The 26,698-nt window shown below is 45.3% G+C and overlaps 1 protein-coding gene across 1 annotated transcript in view; it reads right to left on the bottom strand.

The window, feature by feature from the left end:
• Positions 1–26,698, bottom strand: part of LOC144824265 (contactin-associated protein-like 5) — a 1,259,345-nt gene that overhangs the window by 549,245 nt on the left and 683,402 nt on the right. Inside the window, exon 11 of the mRNA XM_078683400.1 lies at positions 5,565–5,671. Within this exon, the coding sequence (XP_078539526.1) occupies positions 5,565–5,671 (107 nt within the window). The remainder of the gene's footprint in view (positions 1–5,564; positions 5,672–26,698) is intronic.

Below are 26,698 nucleotides of genomic sequence, written 5' to 3'. Positions count from 1 at the left end.
GTTATTGGCTCTAAAGCCCGTCTGGGAAGGATCCAGGAGGAGGTTAGTTTCTAGGTACCTGGTCAGTTGTACATTGACCAATTTCTCCAGAACTTTGGAGAGGTAAAGAAGCTGGGAGATGGGTCTATAGTTCTCTGGATTGAGAATGTCGGATCCAGCTTTCTTCAGAAGGGGGGGTCACAGAGGCATGCTTCCAAGTATCAGGGAAGATGGCAGTACTTAATGATTTGTTGAAAGGTTGTGTGATCAGGGGACAGAGCGTGGACGCAATTCTTGAAAACACAAAGTGGGGGCAGGGGTCCGAAGGGGAGCCAGATTTAACTGTGTTCAAGGCTGCTAGGACCTCATCCACAGAAAGTGGTTCAAAACCGGTTAAGCGGGGTGCATTTCCCAAGTCTGGCAAAGCTGTTAATACTTCCGATAGGATCACAGTCTTGGACGGGTTGTCTGTGTTGCTATGAGTATGTTGGGGAGTGAAAGTAGAGTAAATTTTCTTGATTTTTTCAGCAAAGAAGGTGCTAATACGGTCACAAGCCTCAACCGAAGAGGTGAGTGTTTGTGAAGTACTAGATGGTTTACTAAGCTACTTCACTATTTTAAACAGTTCTTTCGCTGAGTTACTATTTTCTTGGATGCGCTGAGTGAAATAATCCTTCTTTGCATTTTTGATGGCAAGAATATACCGCTTCCGTTTAAGGACATAGTTTAGTCTCGCTTCACTGTCCTTGGACTGTCTCCAAAGATGTTCAGATTTTTGACATTCCTTTTTTAGATTTTTTAGATGAGGGGTGTGCCATTTCTCTGTTATAGATTTTTTTTCCTGGATTCCCGCATCGGGGCTAGTTTATTTAATGTTTGCAATATTCCAGCGTCTAGTAAGGTAACATCATTACAGACAGAGGAGTCCTCCGGTAGTTTAACATTAGCCTCTTGAAAATGTTTCTCAAAATTGGATTCAATGATTAGCCTCCAAGCTCGTTTGGAAATCTGAGGGACTACCTTGGATTTCAGAGATTTACCGGGAAGGTCAATTGAGAAGGATATAAGGGAGTGGTCCGACCAGGATAGGGGCTGGACCTCTCTTATGTTGGTGGATTCGATGTTAGTAAACAGTAGGTCCAGTGTATTGCCAGCTGTATGAGTGGGGCCCACTACCCACTGCTTAAGATTAAGAATCTCCATGTCATATTCCAGCTGGGAAGCTCCCAGAGCATCCATTTTCTCATAGTGAATGTTAAAATCGCCAACAATTAGATAGTTTTTATGTTTTAGACAAAGTGGCAGAAGTTGATTGAGTAATTTGGCGCCAAGACTGGCTTGTTGTCCAGGGGGGTTGTATATAACTGCACCAGCTAAGATGGTAAGACCCTCATAGAGTACTTTAAAAGGTAAGGTCTGATGTTCGATGTGGGCAGTTATTGGTTCCACAAAGCATGTTAAATGTTCCCTGAATATCACAGCGACCCCCCCTCCTCTTTTACCAGATCTGTCTTGCGTAATGATTTTATAATTAGAGGGGAGGGCGTTAGCTAGATCCGGAGCATTGGTATCGGATAGCCAGGTTTCAGTAATGAAAACCAGGTCCGGGGTCTTAGACATGAGTAAATCCCAAATATCCAGGGCATGTCTAGGTAAGGATCTAGCGTTAAGATACAAACAATTCAGAGTCAGGTGATTTTTAGCATGGATTGTGTGATGGCCTAATGGAGATTGACCCATACTGGACAAACGGCAAGCGAGGCAGGAAATTGGTCCATAGGATAATCCTGGCCCCGTTTGGGTGCATAGATTTTTTTATTACCCTTTTTATCATCATCAAAGGCTAGCAACTCACTGTGAGAGTAGCGGATGGGCGTGGACGAGTTTCGAATAAACCAGCAGGGGGTATAGCCCCTAGTCCCGGCCGGTTGCGGACGGGCGCAGACGGGCTTACCTTTGGCGCGCCTTCGGCGCGCTGGCGGCACGCCCGCAGCGCGCGTCCGCTGCGCGTCCGGCCCAGGCACATATTTTATAAGGGAAGAGAGGGGGCGTGGCCTCAGGGCGGTGGGCATTGCCTCACTGCCCTCGCGATTGGCTGCAAGAGATTGGTTAGACCCGCGGCAGCGTTAAGATCGGCTGCGCGGTGTGATCGGTGATTCAAGATCAGGGGGGAGTGCTCAGGGCAGAGTGACAAACAGGTAAAATAACAGTTTTTAGCAATTCAATATTTTTAAAAAAGCAAGCGATACTCCCGGCTTTCCGCCTCAGGAGCTGTCTGTTTGGCAATAGCGTGCTTGGTGTATAGCGCGGCTTAAGTACCAGTCAGAGGGGTCGTGGCCTCAGGGCTGTGGGCATGACCTCACTGCCCTCGCAATTGGCGGCAAGAGATTGGTTAGACCCGCGGCAGCGTTAAGATCGGCTGCGCGTTGTGATTGGTGATTCAACATCAGGGGGGAGTGCTCAGGGCAGAGTGACACACAGGTAAAATAACAGTTTTTAGCAATTCAATATTTTAAAAAAAGCGAGCGATACTCCCGGCTTTCCACCTCAGGAGCTGTCTGTTTGGCAATAGCGTGCTTGGTGTATAGCGCGGCTTAAGTACCAGTCAGAGGGGGCGTGGCCTCAGGGCGGTGGGCGTGTCCTCACTGCCCTCGCAATTGGCGGCATGAGATTGGTTAGACCCGCGGCAGCGTTAAGATCGGCTGCGCGGTGTGATCGGTGATTCAAGATCAGGGGGGAGTGCTTAGGGCAGAGTGACAAACAGGTAAAATAACAGTTTTTAGCAATTCAATATTTTTAAAAAAGCAAGCGATACTCCCGGCTTTCCGCCTCAGGAGCTGTCTGTTTGGCAATAGCGTGCTTGGTGTATAGCGCGGCTTAAGTACCAGTCAGAGGGGTCGTGGCCTCAGGGCTGTGGGCATGACCTCACTGCCCTCGCAATTGGCGGCAAGAGATTGGTTAGACCCGCGGCAGCGTTAAGATCGGCTGCGCGTTGTGATCGGTGATTCAAGATCAGGGGGGAGTGCTCAGGGCAGAGTGACACACAGGTAAAATAACAGTTTTTAGCAATTCAATATTTTTTAAAAAGCGAGCGATACTCCCGGCTTTCCGCCTCAGGAGCTGTCTGTTTGGCAATAGCGTGCTTGGTGTATAGCGCGGCTTAAGTACCAGTCAGAGGGGGCGTGTCCTCAGGGCGGTGGGCGTGTCCTCACTGCCCTCGCAATTGGCGGCATGAGATTGGTTAGACCCGCGGCAGCGTTAAGATCGGCTGCGCGGTGTGATCGGTGATTCAAGATCAGGGGGGAGTGCTTAGGGCAGAGTGACACACAGGTAAAATAACAGTTTTTAGCAATTCAATATTTTTTAAAAAGCGAGCGATACTGCCGGCTTTCCGCCTCAGGAGCTGTCTGTTTGGCAATAGCGTGCTTGGTGTATAGCGCGGCTTAAGTACCAGTCAGAGGGGTCGTGGCCTCAGGGCTGTGGGCATGACCTCATTGCCCTCGCAATTGGCGGCAAGAGATTGGTTAGACCCGCGGCAGCGTTAAGATCGGCTGCGCGTTGTGATCGGTGATTCAACATCAGGGGGGAGTGCTCAGGGCAGAGTGACACACAGGTAAAATAACAGTTTTTAGCAATTCAATATTTTAAAAAAAGCGAGCGATACTCCCGGCTTTCCACCTCAGGAGCTGTCTGTTTGGCAATAGCGTGCTTGGTGTATAGCGCGGCTTAAGTACCAGTCAGAGGGGGCGTGGCCTCAGGGCGGTGGGCGTGTCCTCACTGCCCTCGCAATTGGCGGCATGAGATTGGTTAGACCCGCGGCAGCGTTAAGATCGGCTGCGCGGTGTGATCGGTGATTCAAGATCAGGGGGGAGTGCTTAGGGCAGAGTGACACACAGGTAAAATAACAGTTTTTAGCAATTCAATATTTTTTAAAAAGCGAGCGATACTCCCGGCTTTCCGCCGCAGGAGCTGTCTGTTTGGCAATAGCGTGCTTGGTGTATAGCGTGGCTTAAGTACCAGTCAGAGGGGACGTGGCCTCAGGGCGGTGTGCGTCGCCTCACTGCCCTCGCAATTGGTGGCAAGAGATTGGTTAGACCCGCGGCAGCGTTAAGATCGGCTGCGCGGTGTGATCGGTGATTCAAGATCAGGGGGGAGTGCTCAGGGCAGAGTGACACACAGGTAAAATAACAGTTTTTAGCAATTCAATATTTTTTAAAAAGCGAGCGATACTCCCGGCTTTCCGCCTCAGGAGCTGTCTGTTTGGCAATAGCGTGCTTGGTGTATAGTGCGGCTTAAGTACCAGTCAGAGGGGGCGTGGCCTCAGGGCGGTGGGCGTGGCCTCACTGCCCTCGCAATTGGCGGCAAGAGATTGGTTAGACCTGCGGCAGCGTTAAGATCGGCTGCGCGGTGTGATCGGTGATTCAAGATCAGGGGGGAGTGCTCAGGGCAGAGTGACACACAGGTAAAATAACAGTTTTTAGCAATTCAATATTTTTAAAAAAGCGAGCGATACTCCCGGCTTTCTGCCTCAGGAGCTGTCTGTTTGGCAATAGCGTGCTTGGTGTATAGCGCAGCTTAAGTACCAGTCAGAGGGGGCGTGGCCTCAGGGCGGTGGGCGTGGCCTCACTGCCCTCGCAATTGGCGGCAAAAGATTGGTTAGACCCGCGGCAGCGTTAAGATCGGCTGCGCGGTGTGATCGGTGATTCAAGATCAGGGGGGAGTGCTTAGGGCAGAGTGACACACAGGTAAAATAACAGTTTTTAGCAATTCAATATTTTTTAAAAAGCGAGCGATACTCCTGGCTTTCCGCCTCAGGAGCTGTCTGTTTGGCAATAGCGTGCTTGGTGTATAGCGCGGCTTAAGTACCAGTCAGAGGGGTCGTGGCCTCAGGGCTGTGGGCATGACCTCACTGCCCTCGCAATTGGCGGCAAGAGATTGGTTAGACCCGTGGCAGCGTTAAGATCGGCTGCGCGTTGTGATAGGTGATTCAACATCAGGGGGGAGTGCTCAGGGCAGAGTGACACACAGGTAAAATAACAGTTTTTAGCAATTCAATATTTTTAAAAAAGCGAGCGATACTCCCGGCTTTCAACCTCAGGAGCTGTCTGTTTGGCAATAGCGTGCTTGGTGTATAGCGCGGCTTAAGTACCAGTCAGAGGGGGCGTGGCCTCAGGGCGGTGGGCGTGTCCTCACTGCCCTCGCAATTGGCGGCATGAGATTGGTTAGACCCGCGGCAGCGTTAAGATCGGCTGCGCGGTGTGATCGGTGATTCAAGATCAGGGGGGAGTGCTTAGGGCAGAGTGACACACAGGTAAAATAATAGTTTTTAGCAATTCAATATTTTTTTTAAAGCGAGCGATACTCCCGGCTTTCCGCCTCAGGAGCTGTCCGTTTGGTATTCTCATATAAACAAATCATCTCCTGCTGCTGAAACCAATATTCACCTTTTCTAAAGCTGTGGATCAAAATGCGGCTAAAAGCAAGAAAACTCCTTAGTCATTTCTATGTCTGCTCATGATTCCTTCGTAGAACACATGCACCATTCAGGGTCACAGTAACAGATTGAACGTTTAGTGTGTACTCACAGCTATGGCAGGTAGCTCCAGTGTAACCCGTTCCGGTGCAGTTACATGTAAACTTGCTCCAGGACTGATAGCATTCAGCACCATGCTCACAATAATTTGGTAAGCACCTGTTTGGAGAAAATATAATTTTTGTACTTATTTTTGCATTTTATTGGACAAGTAAAGAAAGACATACCTGGTCTGTGCATGGGAAAAAAGTGGGTCAAAGACATACATGCCCTTCTTGGAAAATATCACTGCTTGGAACCAGGACCTGTTCATATTCATGACAAAAAATAATCAGGAGTGTACCAGGTTGCACGTTTTTTCCTCAGCAAGCTTTTGTCATTTGTGTAAACTTCTTAATCTTACTGGAAAGCTGAAAATTTGTGAAGTGTTTGAAAAATAAAACTGCCGACAGAAAGCCTATACAGAAATGGCCACTTTCAGTAAAATTGCCATGCGAAAAGGTCTTTGAGAACATTTTGTTGCCAAATGATTGTTTATGTGGAAAACCTCACCTGCAAACAAAGTAGTGTGAAGTTAGGAAACATTTTAACGAGTTGCTCAAAATTAAATGTTCACCACAGTCCCCCAATTCGCAGGAACACATTTTGAAACCAAGGCCTAGATGTATCAAGCCTTTTGCGATTCGTTAAGGCCGAAATTCTCAGAATTTCGGCCTTAAGGAATGGCAAACGGACATTTTGCATCTTTTGGGATGTATGAGAAATTAGCAAAATAAGGAATCGCAAAAAATTGCGATTTCTTATTTTGCTTAAGCATTTAAGGAATCGCAATTTTGCGATTCCTTAAATGCCATGTATGAAACTTTTTTAAATTGCGAATTCAGGTTAAGGAATCACAAATTAACACCAATTTGAGGTTCGTGTTAATTTGCGAAATCCTTTCAAAAACCAAAATATGACAATTTTGAAGGTGGCATGTGACACACATACATGCCCATAGGGCATGTATGTGTGCCATATGCACACACATGTAAGTTTCAGGGGTGCAGCAGGGTGTCCATGAGACACCCCTGCACCCTTGAAATAATTCTCAAATTGCGATTAGCAAATTGCGAATTCGCAATTTGAGAATTACTTCACAATCATTCCTATGGGCCTCCTGGCCCATAGGAATGCATGGGAAATTATTCCTTATTTGCGAATTCGCAAAATGCGAATTCGCAAATAAAGATTAATAAGGAATCGCTAAAAAAAGCGATTTTTTACATACATTCCATTTTGCGAATTCTAAATAGCGATTCGCTAAAAATCGCTATTTAAGATTCGCAAAATGGAATCTTGATACATCTAGGCCTTAGTCACCCTCTATGGCTAAAATCTATTTTGAAAGGTGTCAGGCTTACTTGAAGTCCATCCATATGAACTGTCATCTCTCTTGTTACCTTTGTAGTAGTGGCAGATTCTGAGTGGTATTGAACATTCTATTCTCACCGACAACGTGGGACCATGCAAAATAAAGTGGTAGTGTGGAGCACTGTGCGCCAATAAGGCATATATTGAATATGGAAAGTGGGGATCCGCAGCAAATCGAGGCACTTTTAGTTGCACGAAAAAATCACACAGTAAATGTGCGAAAAATGCACACCCAGTCAATGCAACTTCCTAAATTAAAAATATAAAAATGTAAACAAACATATCCAAAACATATAAATTATGATTTAAACGTGATAGCACTTGCATAGAAGAGTGAACACAAACGACACAATTGCATTCTAAAGAATATAAATAGAATTAAATACAAATTAATTAGCTATTGAAAAGGAAATGTCTTGTATACCGTTAACAAATAAAAATCCATGTTTTTTAGGAACTGTAATACATCATTAAAAATGCTCTTGGATAATTGGTGAATGCACCTGTCATCTATGGCTCTAATTCAAATTCCATTTTTTAATGTCAGTGACAAACACGACTTACTTATGAACTTTTGTAATTAGTTGTTTGGCATCTTTATGGAATTAAATGGCAGAAATGGTATATATTGTTCTGTTTGATTCATGGTTGTGCCAATTAACTTCTTTTTGTATCTTGTTAAACACACTGGGACTGATTCGCAAGGAAGTGCTTCTGTGATCTTGCAGGGGTTGGTCGGTCCACCCAATGTAGCATCAGAAGCGGTCACTCTGACCACAGGATTATGATGCATTAGAATACATGGCTTACCATCTGACGCGGTCCTTACGACTGTGCGGCGCACTGGAAAGGATCAATGGAGCCGATTGGAGCACGGCCTGACCCTGGAACCGCCCTCCCAATTACAATAAGTATTCACGATGTGCCGTCTGCCCTAAGTGTATGGTTAGCTAGCATTTTGAATATTTTTACTGTCAGAATTGTACTCACCTGCTCCTCTGGTGTGCCATACAGCTGCTTGTACAGGGGAAGGAGCGCATCTACAAGGCTTTCCATGGTGTGAAGGCAGGGGCCCTGCTACCTGTACAGCAAGTCATTGCAGCTCCCAGAGGATGAGAACAGCAGCAGAGAGATGGGAAAGTCTGAAAAAAAGCAGTTTCTGAAGGCAATCGATTTGTATTGCAATCGCAAGACTTATACCTAGACTACAAAGGTGGTCAAAGGGATAGGTCCACGTCGGTCGCATTTTCCAACTTTGTCCAATGGCTGCATTGCTGGCTGACTCTCTGCCTACCGTGCAGTTAAAAATAGCCAGCAGTCAGCGACTGTGTTGCACTGTTGATGTTGTGGCCCGAGGTAGATTGTGTTTCTGCTGGAGTAGGGGTCAGCTGTGAGTTGATAGCTGAGGTGGTAGATGTCACAGTGGACCTTGCTGGACATACTGGTGCTGTCTGCCAAGCCAAACATGATGAGCCGGATTCCTCCTTTTCGTCCAAGTGTTCAGGAGAGTCATCTTCGCCGGGGAGCTCATTCAAGTTTGGGGTCTGAGGCTGACTGGATTCGTCATTCAGCCTGGAGGTGTTCCCAGAGTGCCCCATTGGTACAGATATGACAATTATGTGATTATACTTTGTACCTCAACAGGTATATATTGATCAAATGCCTGGAACAAAAGAAAGATTTAAGATGGAGGAATTGGCACCTATCACCATCATGCTAGTATTTATTTGGTGTAAGCAATGTAACTTTTTCACAATATGGATTTTTTTTACGGAGTTTTATATAGCACAAACTTGACCCGGTATGCGTATCAGAGCGCCTTACATAGGACCTGTTGCGGTACATGAGGATACATTCATTTTTGTTAGGCACAGGGAGATTAAGTGGTTTGCCCAGAATCACAAGATGTTCAGCTCATTGCCGAGACCCGAACCCGGATCCCCATGTTCGAGGTTGACCGCCCTAGCCGTTAGGCCAACTCCTCTGGTCTTGACCTCCCTCTGTGCTGGTATGGTCATTGTTACACATTTTATTGTGGCATGGTTACTGACAGTGACTTTAACCGTACACTATGTAGGTGACACTTTAGGATTAGTGAGGTCAAAATCTTAATTTTTGGCAGGACATACTTATACATTAATTGGTAATATTTAGTTGATGTGATTCATGTGTGCTATGTATTATCAATGTATCACCAGGCACATTGAAGTGACAGCCTTATTCCAAACAATTTTGGGTTTTCTAAGTGCAAATTAGTCATGGTGTCAGTGATGTTCTCCTTATTTTCTACTCAAGAGTCTGCGGTACATCAGCCTAAGCATGCAAACGTGTAAGTGCCTGGCATTGTGTATACACAGCTCAGTGAATTGAACCTTACACTCCATAGTAAGATGTGAGAAAAATGTTTTTTGAGGTATATTACAGGTAACTGTTTTTGTGAGTTTGGGTAGAAGGCCTGATGGTAGTTGTCGTCATTGCAAACACCTCCCCCCCCCCGACCAAAGGCTCGCTGCCAGTGAGGGGAAGTTGAGTAGAAAATTGGCTGACACAGATGACTGTGGTTAGTAGTACAATGCCTGATGGTAGTTGTGGTCAGTGCAAAGAGTCCTCCTCCAACTCAGCCCACCTTGACCTATTGGGCGCTGCCAGTGATTGGAAGTTGAGTAGAAACATGGCTGACACAGGTGACTGGGGTTAGGAATACAATGCCTGATGGTTGTTGTGGTCAGCACAAAGAGCCCTCCTCCCCACCCAGCACACATGGGCCTATTGGTCCCTGCCAGTGAGTGGACATTAAGTAGAAACATGGCTGACTCAGGTAACTATGGTTAGGACTCCAAGGCCTAATGGTAGTTGTGGTCATTTCAAACACTCCTTCCCTCCTTTGACCAAGGGCTCTCTGCCAGTGAGAGGAAGTTAAGTTAAAAGCTTGCTGACACAGGGGGCTGTTCTTAGGGGGAGTGTGAGTGGCTGATGGTAGGTGTAGTCCTTTCCTTTTGTGATATCTGATTACTTGATGAAGTGGTTAGCATTACATACCTATTAACTACTTACTCTAGTTATGGGCTATGTTTTAAATGCTTTTGTGGCTGCCATGATGACTTAATGGGTATACACTTGCAGCCTACATGTAGATATATGTAAATGACATTGTTTTGGTAAAACATGTTTTAACAACACATTTTTTTAGGTTATTTTGTACTAGGAAGGGCAATAGCCCTACAAAAAACCTGTAAGGGAGAAAGGATGTTATTCGCTCCAATAACCACATTTCGGTCAGTTAACAATACCTGCCAAACATGCAGGTGAAACAATATAAACAATATGCAGACAGTTCTCGTTCTCCACATTAGTATACACAGCATCCCAGTCTCAACGTACACAAATAAACAGGGCAGCAATATTCTATAAAGAGAAAGTAGAGGGCAATAAGTAGCAGGGATTGAGGGGCACAATTTAGGGATGCATATCCAGCAGATGGGGAAAGTCAATTCCTCGATATGTCGCCCACCGAGTCCAAATCTTGGGGTGCTGAGCAGGGCATCCCCAGGCATCGAAAACAGCAATCCTAGCACCCATACATTTGTCTAACTCAGTCTTCCATATACCTAGGGTCGAGGGGGATGTCACCTTCCACAATTGCGCTATGTCCCTCTTTGCTATATTGAGGGCCAGAAACAACAGATGCTGTTTGTATTGGTTCCTCCCGATATCATCAGTAGAATGTAACAGAAAAAGTCGTAGGCCAAGTGGGAGCTCCCATGACTACTCCTCATTGAGGCATGACCTAATCCTATTCCAAAAGGGCTAAAACGCTGTGCAGCTCCAGACCGTATGTAGGAACGGCCCCTCGTCCTGGCCACACCTCAGACATGTAAGGGACTGGATAACATCGATCCACCAGAGTCGAACCCTTGTTTAGTACACCCTATGTAGATATTTGAACTGGATGAGCCGATAGCTTGTGAAGACCACCGCACCCCTTGGGCTAGCAATTGCTTCGGCCCACTCGTCATCTGTCAAATCTGGAATGTCAGCCTGTCACTCAAGTCATGTCTTGTCGAGAGTAGTGAGCATGTAGGTCATCAGGGTTTGGTATATTTGCCTGATCTTGTGAAGACGGAGATCACCCATTAGTAAGTGGCCCTCCAAGGGTTGGAATTCAGGGAGGTTCTCCAATGTGCGAATCTGGGGGGTGAGTGCATATCGGAGTTGATCAATTGTGACATATTTAGGTCAAATTCGGCCTGCAGTTGTTAGAATGACTTCAATGTGGTTCCCCGTGATACATCCCTGAGGGTTGAAATCCCCACAAGGTCCCACCCCCGGAACTCTCCCAGGGCGGCCCCAGAGCGAAGATATGTACCCTGCCACAGGGGAGTTTGCTGGGTGAGTTTCCTATTCCAGCCCATCTGTCGGGTCTTAGCTCGCCATAGCTGTATCACAATTCTTCCCGCCGGCAGCAGAAGCTCTAAGCATGCGGAACTATATAGTAAATGAAGGGGAGAGACCCGCTCCATTGCAGCGTGCTCTTTTGAATTGGCCGAATCTGTGGGGAAGTTATACCACCATTCATTTACTACGAGGATATGAGAAGCTACGTAATAGGAGTAAATATCGGCAGCTGCAATCCCACCAAATGACGTAGATTGTGCACAGTTACGGAGTGCTACTCTAACTGCGCCACCGTTCCAGAGGAATTTATTTTGTATGGCAGCAACTTGTCCAAGCCATGAGTGTGGAATAGGGAATGGGAAGTTTTGAAGGCGGTAGAAGATCCGAGGCAATGACACCATCTAGAAAATGGCAAAGCGTCCATATAGGGAGAGGGGGAGAGAAGACCATATTGTTGTTTCGTTATTAAGGCTTGCTAGCAGTGGGGTGATATTATGCACCCAGGAGACTTTGGGGCACGGGGAGACGTAGATGCAGAGATATTTGAAACCATCTGTTGCTTGGGAGAGTTGCGAGGCCCATGAATCACGACCCTGATGTCCACACACCAGGAATAATATAGATTTTGCAGGATTTGCATGGAGGCCTGTAGTGCCTACAAGCACCCTGAGAATTTCCAGTATGTGGGGCCCAGAATACCAGGGGCCTGTCAGGAAAAAAAGGACGTGGTCTGCGTATAGCGCTATGCGATCAGCTCTCGATTGGGTAGGGGCGGATTCGGTGTCCTGCAATGCAGAACCGACGCCGTCAGGTCGGTATATAACAGACGCACATATTTCAGGAAGCGTGGCCCAAAATGATCGCCTTGAGCAATTGAAATGGATACACCCAGCTCGAAGAGTCGAACGCTTTATCGATATCGCCGGGGCCGCGCCATACCGTTATGGACTCGCCGGATATTGTGACGGGTAGCTCTTTGTGGCATAAAGCCCGACTGGCCGGGGTGAATCAGGTATGTGACACGCTTAGATGAAACACTGAAAAAGACCTGGGAGTCTGAAAAGAACTAAATGTGTTCTGACAAGTGAAAAAACCAATTCCCTAACTTAGATAGCAAAGGAAGAATACTTGGAAGCTAAAAACAATACTTGTGCCAACGCACATAGTCACCAGCAACTGTAGATGTATCCCCAATTTTCAAAGATGGATTCCCATCAAAATCTTGTGAATGATCAATACTATCATCTGGTCATCCGATGGTCGGGGTGGTAAGTCTCTAGATCATTGAGACATATTCCTACCCTTCCATGAGGGATATCCCTCCAAAGTTGCTCGAAGACCATGTGTTTGATCATCAAATGGGAGCTAGTGCAGTGCAAAAAAGTGAGTGAAGATAAAATGAATAGAAAAAAGGCAGCAACTCTAAACTTTAATAGCTGCCAGTGTCTTTCAGATTAAAAACCAAGCAATTATAGCAGTTCAAACCAATAGCTGCTGAGGGGCCCACATGTTTCTGCCAAACGGGAACAAACCCCTAAGGCTTTCTTCAGGGCCTCTGTTCTAAACAAATCTTGCGACTGCAACGTGTAATACATTTACATTGACACACACAACTTATAAGTGAAAAAATAGTGAAAAACCGTAAAGGATATACACAACTATTCCTCCATGTTACTTGGTGTGTTGTTCACCTACAGAAATAAATGGTAACATCAGTGCGTTGGACATATCAGTATGAAAATTAGTAAAAGAAAATATATTATATATAACTCAACTATGGTAACTGGGGATAGGACCTCACCTCACCTGGACCATGCTCAGGATAAAAGGGGGGCCACGCGCTAAAAAGGCAAGGAAAAAAGGGAGCTAGATCCAGCAACAAAAGGATTGGCTTTCCTAATTGTGCATAGTCCATTACTACTCATTCCTTTGCCAAAACCACCTAGTGTCTCAACAACTCACTCTTAACCAAACCCAAAACATCCCTCACTCAGAGGCAGTCACACATTTCTGATTGTAATTACTCGGATATCCTATTAAAGTTTAACAAGAATTACCCAAGCAAACAATAAGGTCCTCACCTATCCGTCGTTGCCCCGAAGCTCGTTCTGAGTATAGGGGAGGCAACGAGGAAAGGAAGGGGAAGTGATTTATAACAAAAGAAGGGCCAACTCTTCACCAATCAGGGCGTGGCCCAAAACGGAAAGAGAAGGAAGGAGAGAAAAACGAAGCATTGAGCTAATGTGATATAACCAGGTCAGGCCCGAGTATCCTCAATGCGGGCACTTATTAGGAAAGGAAAATTAGATAATCGGCATTCTCCTACCTAACATTCCGCCTGATCCGCTCGTTTTAGCGAGTTCACGCGATAGATTGCGAAACTCCGACTGGGAAAATTGTCGAACTACATAATGACGTCACTTTATGCGTCATGGTAGTTTTTAAGGTGGTGTATCTCGCTGACGGAGAAAAGTGTAAAGCAGGGTTTAAACAGGAATTGTCACTAGATTCTGAAGTGACGTCCACCACTGCGTCCCAAATATTGTGAGAATATAATTTGAAAATTAAGAATAGTGAAGTCCTCATCACACTTACACTCGGGGGGGCCTTCAGAGAAGTAAAGAAAATCACCACATGTCTGTATGTGCATCAATATCCATGAGGCCGCGTTCAAACAGTGCACGCTACACATAGTATCGAGAAGTGCATTCAGTTCAGCTCAAGGCAATCACAAGGACTATTATAGTACACTTCAACTGGGAAAACCTAGCAAACTACAAAATGACGTCACATACGGCGTCATGGTAGTTTTTTATGGTGATATATCCCGTTATTCCAGAACACTTCAGTGCAGAGCCACAGGAGCAAGATGCTCGATCAGGTGCTCAGCCATTGCTTAATGTAAAAAAAACACAGTATCCAGACCCAAAAACAGTGGTAATTGTAGAACATAATCAGATATGTACATACGAACCACACAGATCATAGCGATTTGTAGGTTATTATCATCTCTTGTTGAATAATGGACTTTGTGCGTATGCTGATGTGTGCTCACAGCGTGGTCCACGGAATGTCATCATTTAGACCACTAATATCAGTAGATAGTTTGTAGATCCATCTTTGCTCTTTTGCAAAAAGGTATCCCGACACATCCCTCATATGTGAAGGTACGAACGGTTTCTCTAGTACCGTCCATGTGAAATCTGTCTCTGAATGATTTTGTTCTATGAAGTGTTTTGTTAGTTTGGAAATGCTTTTTTTGTATCTAAAGGAGCTTTTATGCTCTAACATCCTAGTGCGAATTTTCCTAGTTGTCATGCCTATGTATTTCTTCCTACAAGGGCATACTAGTAGGTAAATGACTTCAGAGCTGTTTCAATTAGAAAAATTCTTCTGAATCCATGGGCGATTTGTCCCTATATGTATCTCCTTAGATTTAGAAGTCTGTTGACACATGGAACAGTTGCCACAAGGATGGTGGCCTGTCACAGCCGCCAGGTTCCAAAGGGTGCCCACAGCCCGCGTAGATTTTTCTTGGGGACGAGTGTGTATCAAACGATCACGAATATTACCAGATCGTTTGAAGGCAAACAATGGTGGTCCTATTTTATCATTGGTACAATTGAGAACCCGCCAGTGACGCCTTACAATTTTGTGGTATATAAATAAATAATACCGGATCTATTTTTGACTGGACATAGTAATAACAGATAGCTCAATAAATAAGAGTCAAGATTCGAGGTAGTAGGAGTTTGCAGGTTTAATACAGCATAAGGACAGGAACAGGACAACCTGCACAGGAATAGGATGGCAGCGCTGCCGGGGGCAGGATCGGCGTCGGCGTATATGCGTAACATTTAATAACAGTGCACAAGTATATATACTAAAACAATTGCATTACAATACATACAATAGGCGGAGCAGTGGGTGTGGTCAAATAGCAGTCGCGAAAGATAAGGGTGAAAAGAGGTGTAACAAGAGGCGTGAACAGGGCGTATACATAGACATGTGATGTAAACGTAACAGAATATGTCATAAATGGGGCGGAAACATGGAGGGGGCTACCTAAGGAGCCGGGACCTCTAACCTGATGGTGCGCGCAAACTGACAATGACGTGTTACTAGGAGAAGCTGGGGGCTATGACTTCTGCGCTAGGAGCAGAGACTGAAGTCTGGAGAGTCAGGGCGACATGTACCTAAACACTATCTAGTATCTGATGTTTAGAGAACATGTTGATATAAACTAAAAGTTATCGGGGTAAAGGCTAACAGACTCTAAGACTGGTGCATGCATTATTCTACATGTAGTGTGTGTTGAAGAATATGAAATGACCATTAATACAGTATTTCTCTTACATGGAGACGTAAAGGCTAGACAATGACGGAAACTATTGATGCGATTCAGTAGCTTAGGAATGCAGAGAAGGAGGGCTGGACTGATAACTAGAATCATAACATACTCTTGGCAGACTCGTAGGCAGAGCCAGGCTGAGCCGGGCACTGTGAGGCAGGAAATAAGTGAAGGGTCAGGAATACAGGTGGGGGCTGTATCGCTCCTCAGCGAGGGCTCAGGAGACAGGAGCTGAATCCGGTGTCCGGGCCCTTTTGAGGCCTAGAAACGGGGACTTTTCGATGAAATAACGTGCACACTGAGAAACGTGGCAACGTAACCTTACATAGGCCTGATACTCGTAGCTTTCACGAGAACTGGAAACTGGCATATTAGAGATGGACACAACTGTAATTGCGTCTTTAATCAAACATGGGGAATACATATGCATATTAATCATGCACATACAACATAAGATGGGGAACACGTAGGGACACAGAACATGGCAAAATTTACTTTTCCACATTCCCTCCTTGTCACTACGTTTCCATCAGGAAACATCAATATTCATGATACCATCTATCATTTCATACAGTATCATTTGCTCGTCTCGAATTGTCTTGGAACGGGATTTAGAACGGGACTCGGGACTAGGAATACAAGAGGTAGCACAAATGCCGCAAATCGCAGGGCCACATTGTATACAGAGGCAGCAACTGAATATGATCGCTACTGCAATACCTAGAAATGACAACACTTTCCATCCCCAGGCGGAAATTATATTCCAGAACCAACCGGACCATGTCCAGGTGCCTGGATTTTGGTGTAACAGATGGGCAATTTTATGGAGTCTGGTTATAGCTGAATAAACAGACGGCGCGTTATTAGGAATGAAAATGCAGCAACTAGATCCGATGACTCTACATGCCCCGCCCCTATCGGCCAGTATGACGTCAAGGACGAGACGATTCTGGAGCACGACAATCCTCATAAAAGATTGCTCTTCGGTTAAGTTACCTAGAGCAGAGGTAGTCTCAATCACTACTGCTTCAAGTGTTCTGGTTAATCTACGTATCAGTTTACTATTCACGACAGTACCTAAGTAGGGGAAGACACCTTTATTGATATCTATGTATTGTTCTAGAGCAGTTTCAGTATAATCAACAATCGGGAGGTCTCTCTTGTGTCTAGTATGTACTAGGTGGGAGTTCCTATGATAGTCAGGTGGGGCTAGAAAAACTGGTGGCAGTAGGAATGCAATGTAACAGGTTCCCTCCCAATCGAGGGGCAGACGAACATATGTGGTCTGACCACAAACAAAATAAGAATGGCGTGAAGCTTTGAAAATAGATTTCCCACTGTCACTATACTTGACAATAGTAGTACAATCACTATGTCCTACATGTACGGAACCATTCTTTCGGACACATAATTCACCTTTGACTGGTAATACTGACATAGCAGGTAAGTCTGGAGTAGAATCAGACTGAACATTCAGGACCATGAAATTCGAAGAATAATTACCCAAATTATAAACTTCATTTTCTAGATCTAACCCTGTTCTGTGGGGAAGACCTTGCTTGTCTGGAAAACATGTACTGTTTAGAAAGGACATATCATTTGAGGATGACGTTAACGTGGACCATGCTCCACATGAACCGTTATGTGAAAATGGATAAGGAAACAGTGGCAGAACTCCCTTCGGTGTCTGAAAAGGGGGGAGTCGACCACACACCCAACAATTAGTGGCATTGCTGGTCTGGTGTGAATAATGTAACATGCGGATAAAGGAATTATTTCGCATAGCAAGACGATAAGATAGTTCATGAGGAGGCAGATCACTAAACGTGTGCTCTACTGTAGCATTAGAGGACATATTTACATGAGAAACTGGAAAATATAAATACAATGCATAACTCGTGCAGGTAATCATAAGGCTGAGATATAGCAGAAAACATAAAATAATAATGCAACCTTTAGAGTTCTCACTAACTCTCTCTCTATGGGGGTCTATTATATACATGTCAGAAACCGGTCTAACCGTTTCACCTAGGGGAGGACTTAGACAATCAAACTGGCTGACTTATTTTACTAGACCTTAATTTTAACTTATACTCCTGCTGCGGAGTTTTCTCTAACAGGGAGGGGTTTGTATCAATGTCTTTTGCGGGACAGTCCTTGAGAATAGTACTTTGGCAGTCTTTAAAATCCTCGGAATCCTCGGAAATGTTCTTGGAAACAGTCTTTAGTCCATAAAACTTCTTTACATGCGACAAATGCACCCAGCCCTTCCTGCCTTCCAGCTTGACGGCAGTACGGGTGGCCAGGAGAACTTGCTTGGGCTCCTTCCAGCGGGGCTCCAGCGGGGCTCCAGCGGACTTGAACGATCAAAGTTCCTTACGAGAACCAGACTTCCGGGAACGATTTCATGCGGTGCCACCTCGGTATTGTCTGGAAATGCGGCGGCAACCTGTGAACGACAAGAGTGTAGGGCAGACATCAAGGAAGCTAGGTAATCTGTCAGCATATTACTTGAAACATCTGTAATACTTCGGGGTCTAGGTGTACCCCACATATTTGGGGGGCGGCCGAATACGACCTCATACGGGGACAGACCTGATCTGGAATGTGCGACCATGCGCATATAAAACAAAGCGACTGGCAGAGCAACTAACCAATCTACACCTTTTTCTTGACAGACTTTAGCAATACGGATTTTCAGGGTCTGATTATGTCTCTCTACGAGACCGGCTGCTTCAGGATGGCGTACACAATGGAACTTCCACTGGTACCCTAACAAAAGGGAAACGTGCTTCATGAGCTCAGATGAGAATGGCTGGCCGTGATCAGAATATACGACCCTAGGGAGTCCATAACGGGGGAAGAATTCACGAACCAACTGCTTGGCAGTGGTCGCGGCTGTGTAATCTGGGACTGGATATGCTTCTGTCCACCTGGACAAAGCGCATACAACTACAAGGACATACTTGAAACCTCGACATCGCTCCATCTGAATATAATCCATCTGGAGGACTTCAAAAGGGTGGTCAGGGGGCTGGAATCCACCTTGTTCCACCGGGACACTTTTACCTGGATTGAACTGGCAACATATCATACAGGTACGGACTTTCTGCTTGGCTGCAGCTCGTAAATGCTTGTTGAACCAAATGTTCTGGATACTGTCTAACATGGCTTTTTCTCCTAAGTGTGCTGGACTATGTGCGGTATTGATAATGACTTGAACCATAGAGTCGGGGAGAAACCATGTGGCTTTTCCCTTCGTTACCCATCCCTGATCTGTCTGGACCCCTCCTTGTTCGGACCATTTCTTGATTTCATCGGGAGTAGCATGTAGCTGGATATCTATGACATCTTGAGTAGGGTCCTTAACTGTCATACAGGTAGTCGGATCTGGAGTATGTGTCTGTGTCGGATTAACTGAACTGTCTGGAGTCTGTGCTGTAAGCTTGGCTGTGCGATCTGCTAGATCATTACCTTGGGAAATAATGTCAGTAACTTTCGTATGTGCTTTGCATTTCATGATAGCAATAGATGTCGGTAAATGTATGGCATCTAACAGAGCTTGAATAAGGAGACCATGCTGAATCTTGGTTCCATTAGAAGTCATGAAACCTCTCTCCTGCCAGAGCACTCCGAAGTCGTGTACGACTCCGAATGCGTAGCGTGAATCTGTGTAAACATTGACTTTCAGGTTCTTGGCGTGTATGCAGGCTTGAGTCAGAGCAACTAGCTCTGCTGCTTGAGCAGACAGGGTGTCAATACGGTGTGTTTCTATAACTTCAGTGTCAGTAGTCACTGCATACGCGGCTACTAGTTCTCCTGTACTTGTTCTTATACATGAACCATCCACATAAAGTGTCAGGTCGGGATCTGGTAATGGAATATCTGTCAGATCTTGTCTTGGCTTAGTCATAGTGTTAACTACTTCCACACAGTCGTGTGTGGCAGGATTCGAATTAACTGACGGTAACAGTGTAGCAGGATTTAGAACGTTGCAGCGTCTGATTTCTATGTGTGGCTGGAACAGTGTCAGTTCATAACCTGTTAAACGTGCAATTGTCAAGTGCTGAGTCTGTGTTCGGTTTAAAAGAACTTCCACGGAGTGTGGAACTTGTACTGTCAAGGAATGTCCTAATACTATGGAATCACTTTGTCTGATAGCTAGTGCTGTGGCTGCAACTGACTTGAGGCACGCAGGCAGAGCCTGGGCTACTGGATCTAATGTGCTCAAAAATAAGCACAGGGCTTGTATTGTCCTGCTTGATCTTGTGTGAGAACAGATAATGCTGTACCTTCACGTTCTGTGACGAAAAGTGTAAAAGGCTTACTGTAGTTCGGTGTAGCTAGAACAGGAGCTTGGCATAAAGCTTTCTTTAACTCATTGAAACTAAGTGTATGTTCAGACGTCCAAGGGAGGACAGTCGATACGGCTGCCTCCTGTGTCGTTAACTGTATCAGTGGCTTGGCTAGAAATGCATACTGAGGAATCCATTGTCTGCAATAAGAAGTAAGGCCGATAAAAGCACGTACCTCCTTCTGGGTCTTGGGCTGAGGAAGACTCGCTATTAACTGGATACGGTCAGGTGTCAACTGCCCACCCCACTTGGACAGTAAGTGGCCTAAGTAGATCACTTGCTGGACACAGAATTGAAGCTTCGAAGGGGACACCTTGTGCCCCATCTCGGCAAGGAAATACAAGACTGTAAGTGATGCTCGCTCGCAAGCACGTTCAGAACGGGCTGTGATTAGTAGATCATCGACATACTGGAGCAGGGCAGTGTCAGCTGGCATGTGAATGTTGTCTAGTTGTCTCTTAAGTGCTTGACTATAAATACTAGGACTTTCTGTGAAACCTTGAGGAGCTCGTGTGAATTTATAGCTTCTTCCATTTAAACAAAATCCGAAAAGAAACTGGCTGTCTGGATGAATGGGGACACTGAAAAACGCGTTCTTGAGGTCTATGACTGTGAAAAATGTTGCCTCAGAATCAATGGCTGTCAATAGGGAAGAGATATCTGGAACAACTGGGTACTGGGGAATAATACATTTATTGAGTTCTCGAAGGTCAATCACTAATCGATATACTGGGGGTGTATTTGGATCAGTACGTTTCATGACTGGAATGATCGGAGAATTACATACATTGGAGTCAGTTTCTACAACTACTCCTTGAGCGATGAGCTCGTCAATAATTTTGGATAAGGCTGTTACAGCCTCAGGTGGCAATCTGTACTGTCTGATTCGTGGTAACACTACACCTGGCTTGAGAGTCACACGATGAGGTGTGATTTGCATGAAGCCAACATCAGTTGGACCTTGCGCCCATAGATGCTGCGGAACATTAGACAATCTTGGATCGAAATCTCGTAATACATAGTGACCCTTGAAGTCACGTAAAAACAAACGTATTCCCTCGGGGGAACAACATATGACTGCACCTAATTCTTTCAGTGTCTTAATGCCTAACAAATTTTCTGGACATGATTTCGTAAGTAATAGATCAGTAGTGCGGGACAATGGACCTACTTCTAGAGTAACTGGCTTTGAAATCTCGTTTACAATAGGCTTTCCTGAAAATCCAAGGGAAACATTTATAGAGCCTGAGAGCGGAGCCCCTGGTACTTCGGCGTGACTTATGGTAGTCCTACTTGCCCCTGTATCAATCAGAAACTTTCTGTCTTTCCCTAATACTTGACTGTGAACATAGGGACCTTCTTGATCTACAGGAATCTCGATGAGAGGCAAGCCTACCTCCCTCTCTAGGCTGTTTCATGAGTACTGCTGGTACTCTGGATACTCGGACTGTGCATACTGGTACATCTGCTGTGTAACATGCTGTGTTGCAGCAATATGCTGCGGTGCTGGAACTGTCTGTTGTGCATTCTGTGGCTGAGAAGTCTGTGAAACTTGTTCTTGTCTAGGCGGACGTGGTCTTTCTTTAGTTTTTCCAGTGGCTATATTGTGTTTCAGAACTGCACACTCGTTTATGAAATGACCTGGCTGTTTACAATAATTGCATGTCCCTTTAACGGGAGCTGCAGGATGACTGGCTTGATTCGGACCCCTCTTCTGACTGTCTTGTGGAACAGATTGTGCAACTAGTACTTTCATTTTCGTGTCTTTCATACGTTTTCTCTCGTGTTCTTGCTCTTCTCTGATTCTATTCTGATGATACTGGAGCATCTGTAACATCTGCGACGGGGTACTAGCTTGCCATGTACTTTCGACTTTCAAAACTCGATTTTTAACTTGTGGACTTGAATTCTCGACTAATTTAGTAACAAAAAGATGAGGGTATGACTCGCTACTCGTCTTCAATCCACTGTTTATAATGAAACATTTTTCAAATCTAGAATAAAAATCACTCGTGTCTTCGTCTGGTTTCTGTTTACAGGCTGAGATTGCATCCCAGTCTTCTTTTTTAGTGGCTAACAATCTGGGCAAAACTTGTATTAACAGTTCTGGTAATTCTTTACATTTCTCTCCAAGACCGGTACCTGGTACTCGTATCTTATCTTCAGCTTCTAGAACTGCCCAATCGATCTTTTTCTCTCCCACCTCCCATTCTTTTTCCTTGAGTTTCTCATATACCCCTGCGGGCAACAGGACCTTTAGCATTTTAATAATATCTGGATACGTATATTCTCCCATACGGAGCATGTCCTTTAATTCTCGGTGGAACCCTGCTGGATCTTTGTCATGACAGGGAATTAATTTCTTCATCTCTAAGAGTTCCATCTTTGTAATCGGGGTGTAAACAAATACTCGTTGCATTTCACCATCTGCTGTCCTGACTGGGTGTACTTCTCGTAACGGATGCTGTCTGTCTATGTAAAACGGTTTACTTTCTGGAGGTGAGACATGAACAAAATGCGGATTCAAAAACATACTATATTTGTGGCGCTGTTCTAGAATGACACTAATTAAATCGGTACCTAAACCTTTCCATCTATACTGGAGTAACTCGTTCAGGACATCATGTAACGGACCTGGATCAGAATGTTGACCCTCATATAATGTAATGAGGTGCTGAATCATATACATACCCACCAGTCGTTGCACGGCGGGTGGCAATTTCAGAAACATTTGTGCCACTATTTCGTCTGGAAAAGTGGTAGAATCAGTAATCCATCGGACTGCTGATCGGACTAGTTCTTGTTCATGCATGGTACTTAACTCACTATAACCGATTCGTGATTTCAAAATGTGATCGGTAGCTTGAAATACTTGTTCTAGAGAACCTTGTTCTGGTGCTGGACGATGAAAGATTTTCTTGTGTTCTAGGCGTAAATGTCGGTCTGGAAATCTAGATTTACCTACATACGCTATTCTGGCGGGATTCTCGTCCTCTATCTCTTCGGTAGGAGAGTCATTCTCTTTCTCGCTTACTTGTGCTGTTTTACGTTGTTCGTGTAACCTTATTATTTCCTTACGAATTTTCTTGTACATACTCTCTATACTACTGATGGTTCTGTGCTTACCCTCGGCTATATTATCACTCCACCTTGTTAGGGTTCTCATTTCGGCCGGATCTTTGGTCGGATAATCTTGTTCCCTTATTAAACAATTAATCAGAAACTTTAATATCATGAGCTGGATCTCAGCTTTCCTTTGAGACATGGCTTCGCCAATACTTTCTGGATCATCCCCTGTACGGATGAAACGATATATTCTGTCTAGATCTTCTTTCATATCCGGTAGGGTGTCCAAATACCCGGTCACCCGTCTTACACGTATGGAGTATATAACCGTACTATCATCGCCTGTGACTGGATCATAGCGGCATTCAGTAAGAGCTCGTCGGATGTCTGCAACGGACTTATATTTGGGCGTACGCTGTAACGCACGTTCATGTAACTCGACTAACGTTACACGTTGGTGTGGTGGCGGGGTACCAGGAGGACCTCCTCCTGCGGCCCCTAAACTAGAATCGTCGACTGATACTCTTCGTGCTGGCAGAGTGGCTGATGTGGCGGGAAGTTGTACTATGGGCTGGACCGGGGGTACCGTAGCAGGTACTGCAAAAGGTGCCCCGGTGACTGGAGGAGCAGGGATTACATGATTTACAGGAACTGGCGGAACAGGATTTGCATATTCTGGGACTGTGTCGTCCAAATAGGACGAGAGAAAAATATCTACTGCGGTCGGTTTGTGACGTAGCTTGGTCGGAACTAATGGCGGCGGGAAATTACTGGATGCTTCCGGGGTTGCTTTTGGCAAGCCCTCAGCAAGAAGAGGATACATACCCTTAATAAGGGCATTTCTCTGTCTGTCTGACTGTTCGGTTTTAACTCGTTCACCTATCTCGATCAGTTCCCTTTCTTGGGCTCGTTCTAAGGATTCTCTACTTAATTCTGACTTTCTGATTTCTTTTTCGGTTCTTTTATGAGATTCTTTGCGCCATAACTCGATGGCATCTTTCTGTGACTGTCTGGCTTTCTTTTTCCATAATGCTTCTTCTACTCGCATGATGCACTCGGCATCCCACGTACCTGATACGGGCCATCTATACTTTTCTTCTAACTCTTTGGTGTACTCTACCCATAAATCTAGATACAATATGGCACTTATGCCATGCTTCTGATACATAAAGTGACCTGGACTGTCCCTAGGCGGGACAGGAACTGCTTCTTCTAACAGACCTTTTCTAGTTCTTAACTGACGTAGTCTGGAAAACAACGGCATGACTGGACTGTAACCTAGACACAATACAATACACAATGAACACGATAATTACACCACTTTCATACCACGACATTAAAATACATGAATGACATTTTAAAATAACAGTTCGAACAGAATACTACCTGGAATACTGAAAACAGAATACATGAATTTTCTCGAGAACAGAACTGACTAGAACAGAAACTAGATGCACTGCTGAAACAGTACGAAACTTACCGGTCTCATAAAGAAACACGTCAGGACCCGCATCCACCGGAGTGGACACTTCGTGTTGGGTCTGTGTACCACCAAACCCACGGACCAGAGTCAATTAGATTGACCCTGACTAGATACTACCCCAGCAACGGTACTCACCGGGCAGCAAGAACGGAAGGCCTCGGACTGGACTGGACTGCTTCGACGCCGGACGGACGAACTTCGGACTTCTGTTACGGGTGGGCCTCCGGATACCTCGGACCTTGGACTCTCGGCTTGGGCTCTGGTCGGGACTCGCCGCGTTCCTCCACCGCCTCGTCTGGATGCTGGACCGCAACCTCCGTCTCCTCCGTGGGCCTGAGGGATACTTGAAGCAGAAATATCTGCACGTGCACGGTATGGTTCCGTCACGGCTGCAGAGGGTCAGGGGGCATACGTGGCTTCACCGGCGCGTGGGGAAAGGGCAAGTCCCTATTCGGGCGCCATTATGTGGTATATAAATAAATAATACCGGATCTATTTTTGACTGGACATAGTAATAACAGATAGCTCAATAAATAAGAGTCAAGATTCGAGGTAGTAGGAGTTTGCAGGTTTAATACAGCATAAGGACAGGAACAGGACAACCTGCACAGGAATAGGATGGCAGCGCTGCCGGGGGCAGGATCGGCGTCGGCGTATATGCGTAACATTTAATAACAGTGCACAAGTATATATACTAAAACAATTGCATTACAATACATACAATAGGCGGAGTCAAATAGCAGTCGCGAAAGATAAGGGTGAAAAGAGGTGTAACAAGAGGCGTGAACAGGGCGTATACATAGACATGTGATGTAAACGTAACAGAATATGTCATAAATGGGGCGGAAACATGGAGGGGGCTACCTAAGGAGCCGGGACCTCTAACCTAGTGGTGCGCGCAAACTGACAATGACGTGTTACTAGGAGAAGCTGGGGGCTATGACTTCTGTGCTAGGAGCAGAGACTGAAGTCTGGAGAGTCAGGGCGACATGTACCTAAACACTATCTAGTATCTGATGTTTAGAGAACATGTTGATATAAACTAAAAGTTATCGGGGTAAAGGCTAACAGACTCTAAGACTGGTGCATGCATTATTCTACATGTAGTGCGTGTTGAAGAATATGAAATGACCATTAATACAGTATTTCTCTTACATGGAGACGTAAAGGCTAGACAATGACGGAAACTATTGATGCGATTCAGTAGCTTAGGAATGCAGAGAAGGAGGGCTGGACTGATAACTAGAATCATAACATACTCTTGGCAGACTCGTAGGCAGAGCCAGGCTGAGCCGGGCACTGTGAGGCAGGAAATAAGTGAAGGGTCAGGAATACAGGTGGGGGCTGTATCGCTCCTCAGCGAGGGCTCAGGAGACAGGAGCTGAATCCGGTGTCCGGGCCCTTTTGAGGCCTAGAAACGGGGACTTTTCGATGAAATAACGTGCACACTGAGAAACATGGCAACGTAACCTTACATAGGCCTGATACTCGTAGCTTTCACGAGAACTGGAAACTGGCATACTAGAGATGGACACAACTGTAATTGCGTCTTTAATCAAACATGGGGAATACATATGCATATTAATCATGCACATACAACATAAGATGGGGAACACGTAGGGACACAGAACATGGCAAAATTTACTTTTCCACAATTTGTTGCAGCTGGTTTGATTTAGAGTTGAACGTACTCACAAAGGTGAGTCGTTCTAGGGGAGCCTTTGGTGGGGTCTCTTCCAATAAGGCCTCCCAGTAATTGTTAGTTGCCCTCTTCAATGAGCGTTTTATCAGATGTTTGGGATAATGTCTGGCTCTTAATTGTTGAGAAAGGCCCTCAGCATGTTTGTTAAAGGTTTCCAAAGTAGAACAGTTCCTCCGGACCCGAAGGAATTGCCCATAGGGCAAATTATCCTTCAAGGATCTGGGATGTTGGCTATCATACAAAAGCAGAGAGTTTCTTGCCATGGATTTCTTAAACAATTCTGTTTGTAAACCCGACGGGGTCACATAGATAGATAAGTCAAGAAAAGAGATTCTTTCATTGCTACTCTCCACGGTGAACTTCAAAAACTCATTCTGGGAGTTTAGCCATAGGTGGAAAGCCTGGATCCATCTCAGGTCAC

This window comes from Lissotriton helveticus, chromosome 3_1 (genome assembly GCF_964261635.1).
Source record: "Lissotriton helveticus chromosome 3_1, aLisHel1.1, whole genome shotgun sequence".
Lineage (NCBI taxonomy): Eukaryota > Metazoa > Chordata > Amphibia > Caudata > Salamandridae > Lissotriton > Lissotriton helveticus.
The sequence above is the reverse complement of the archived record's forward strand: the minus strand, read 5'-3'. Positions and strand labels throughout refer to the sequence as shown.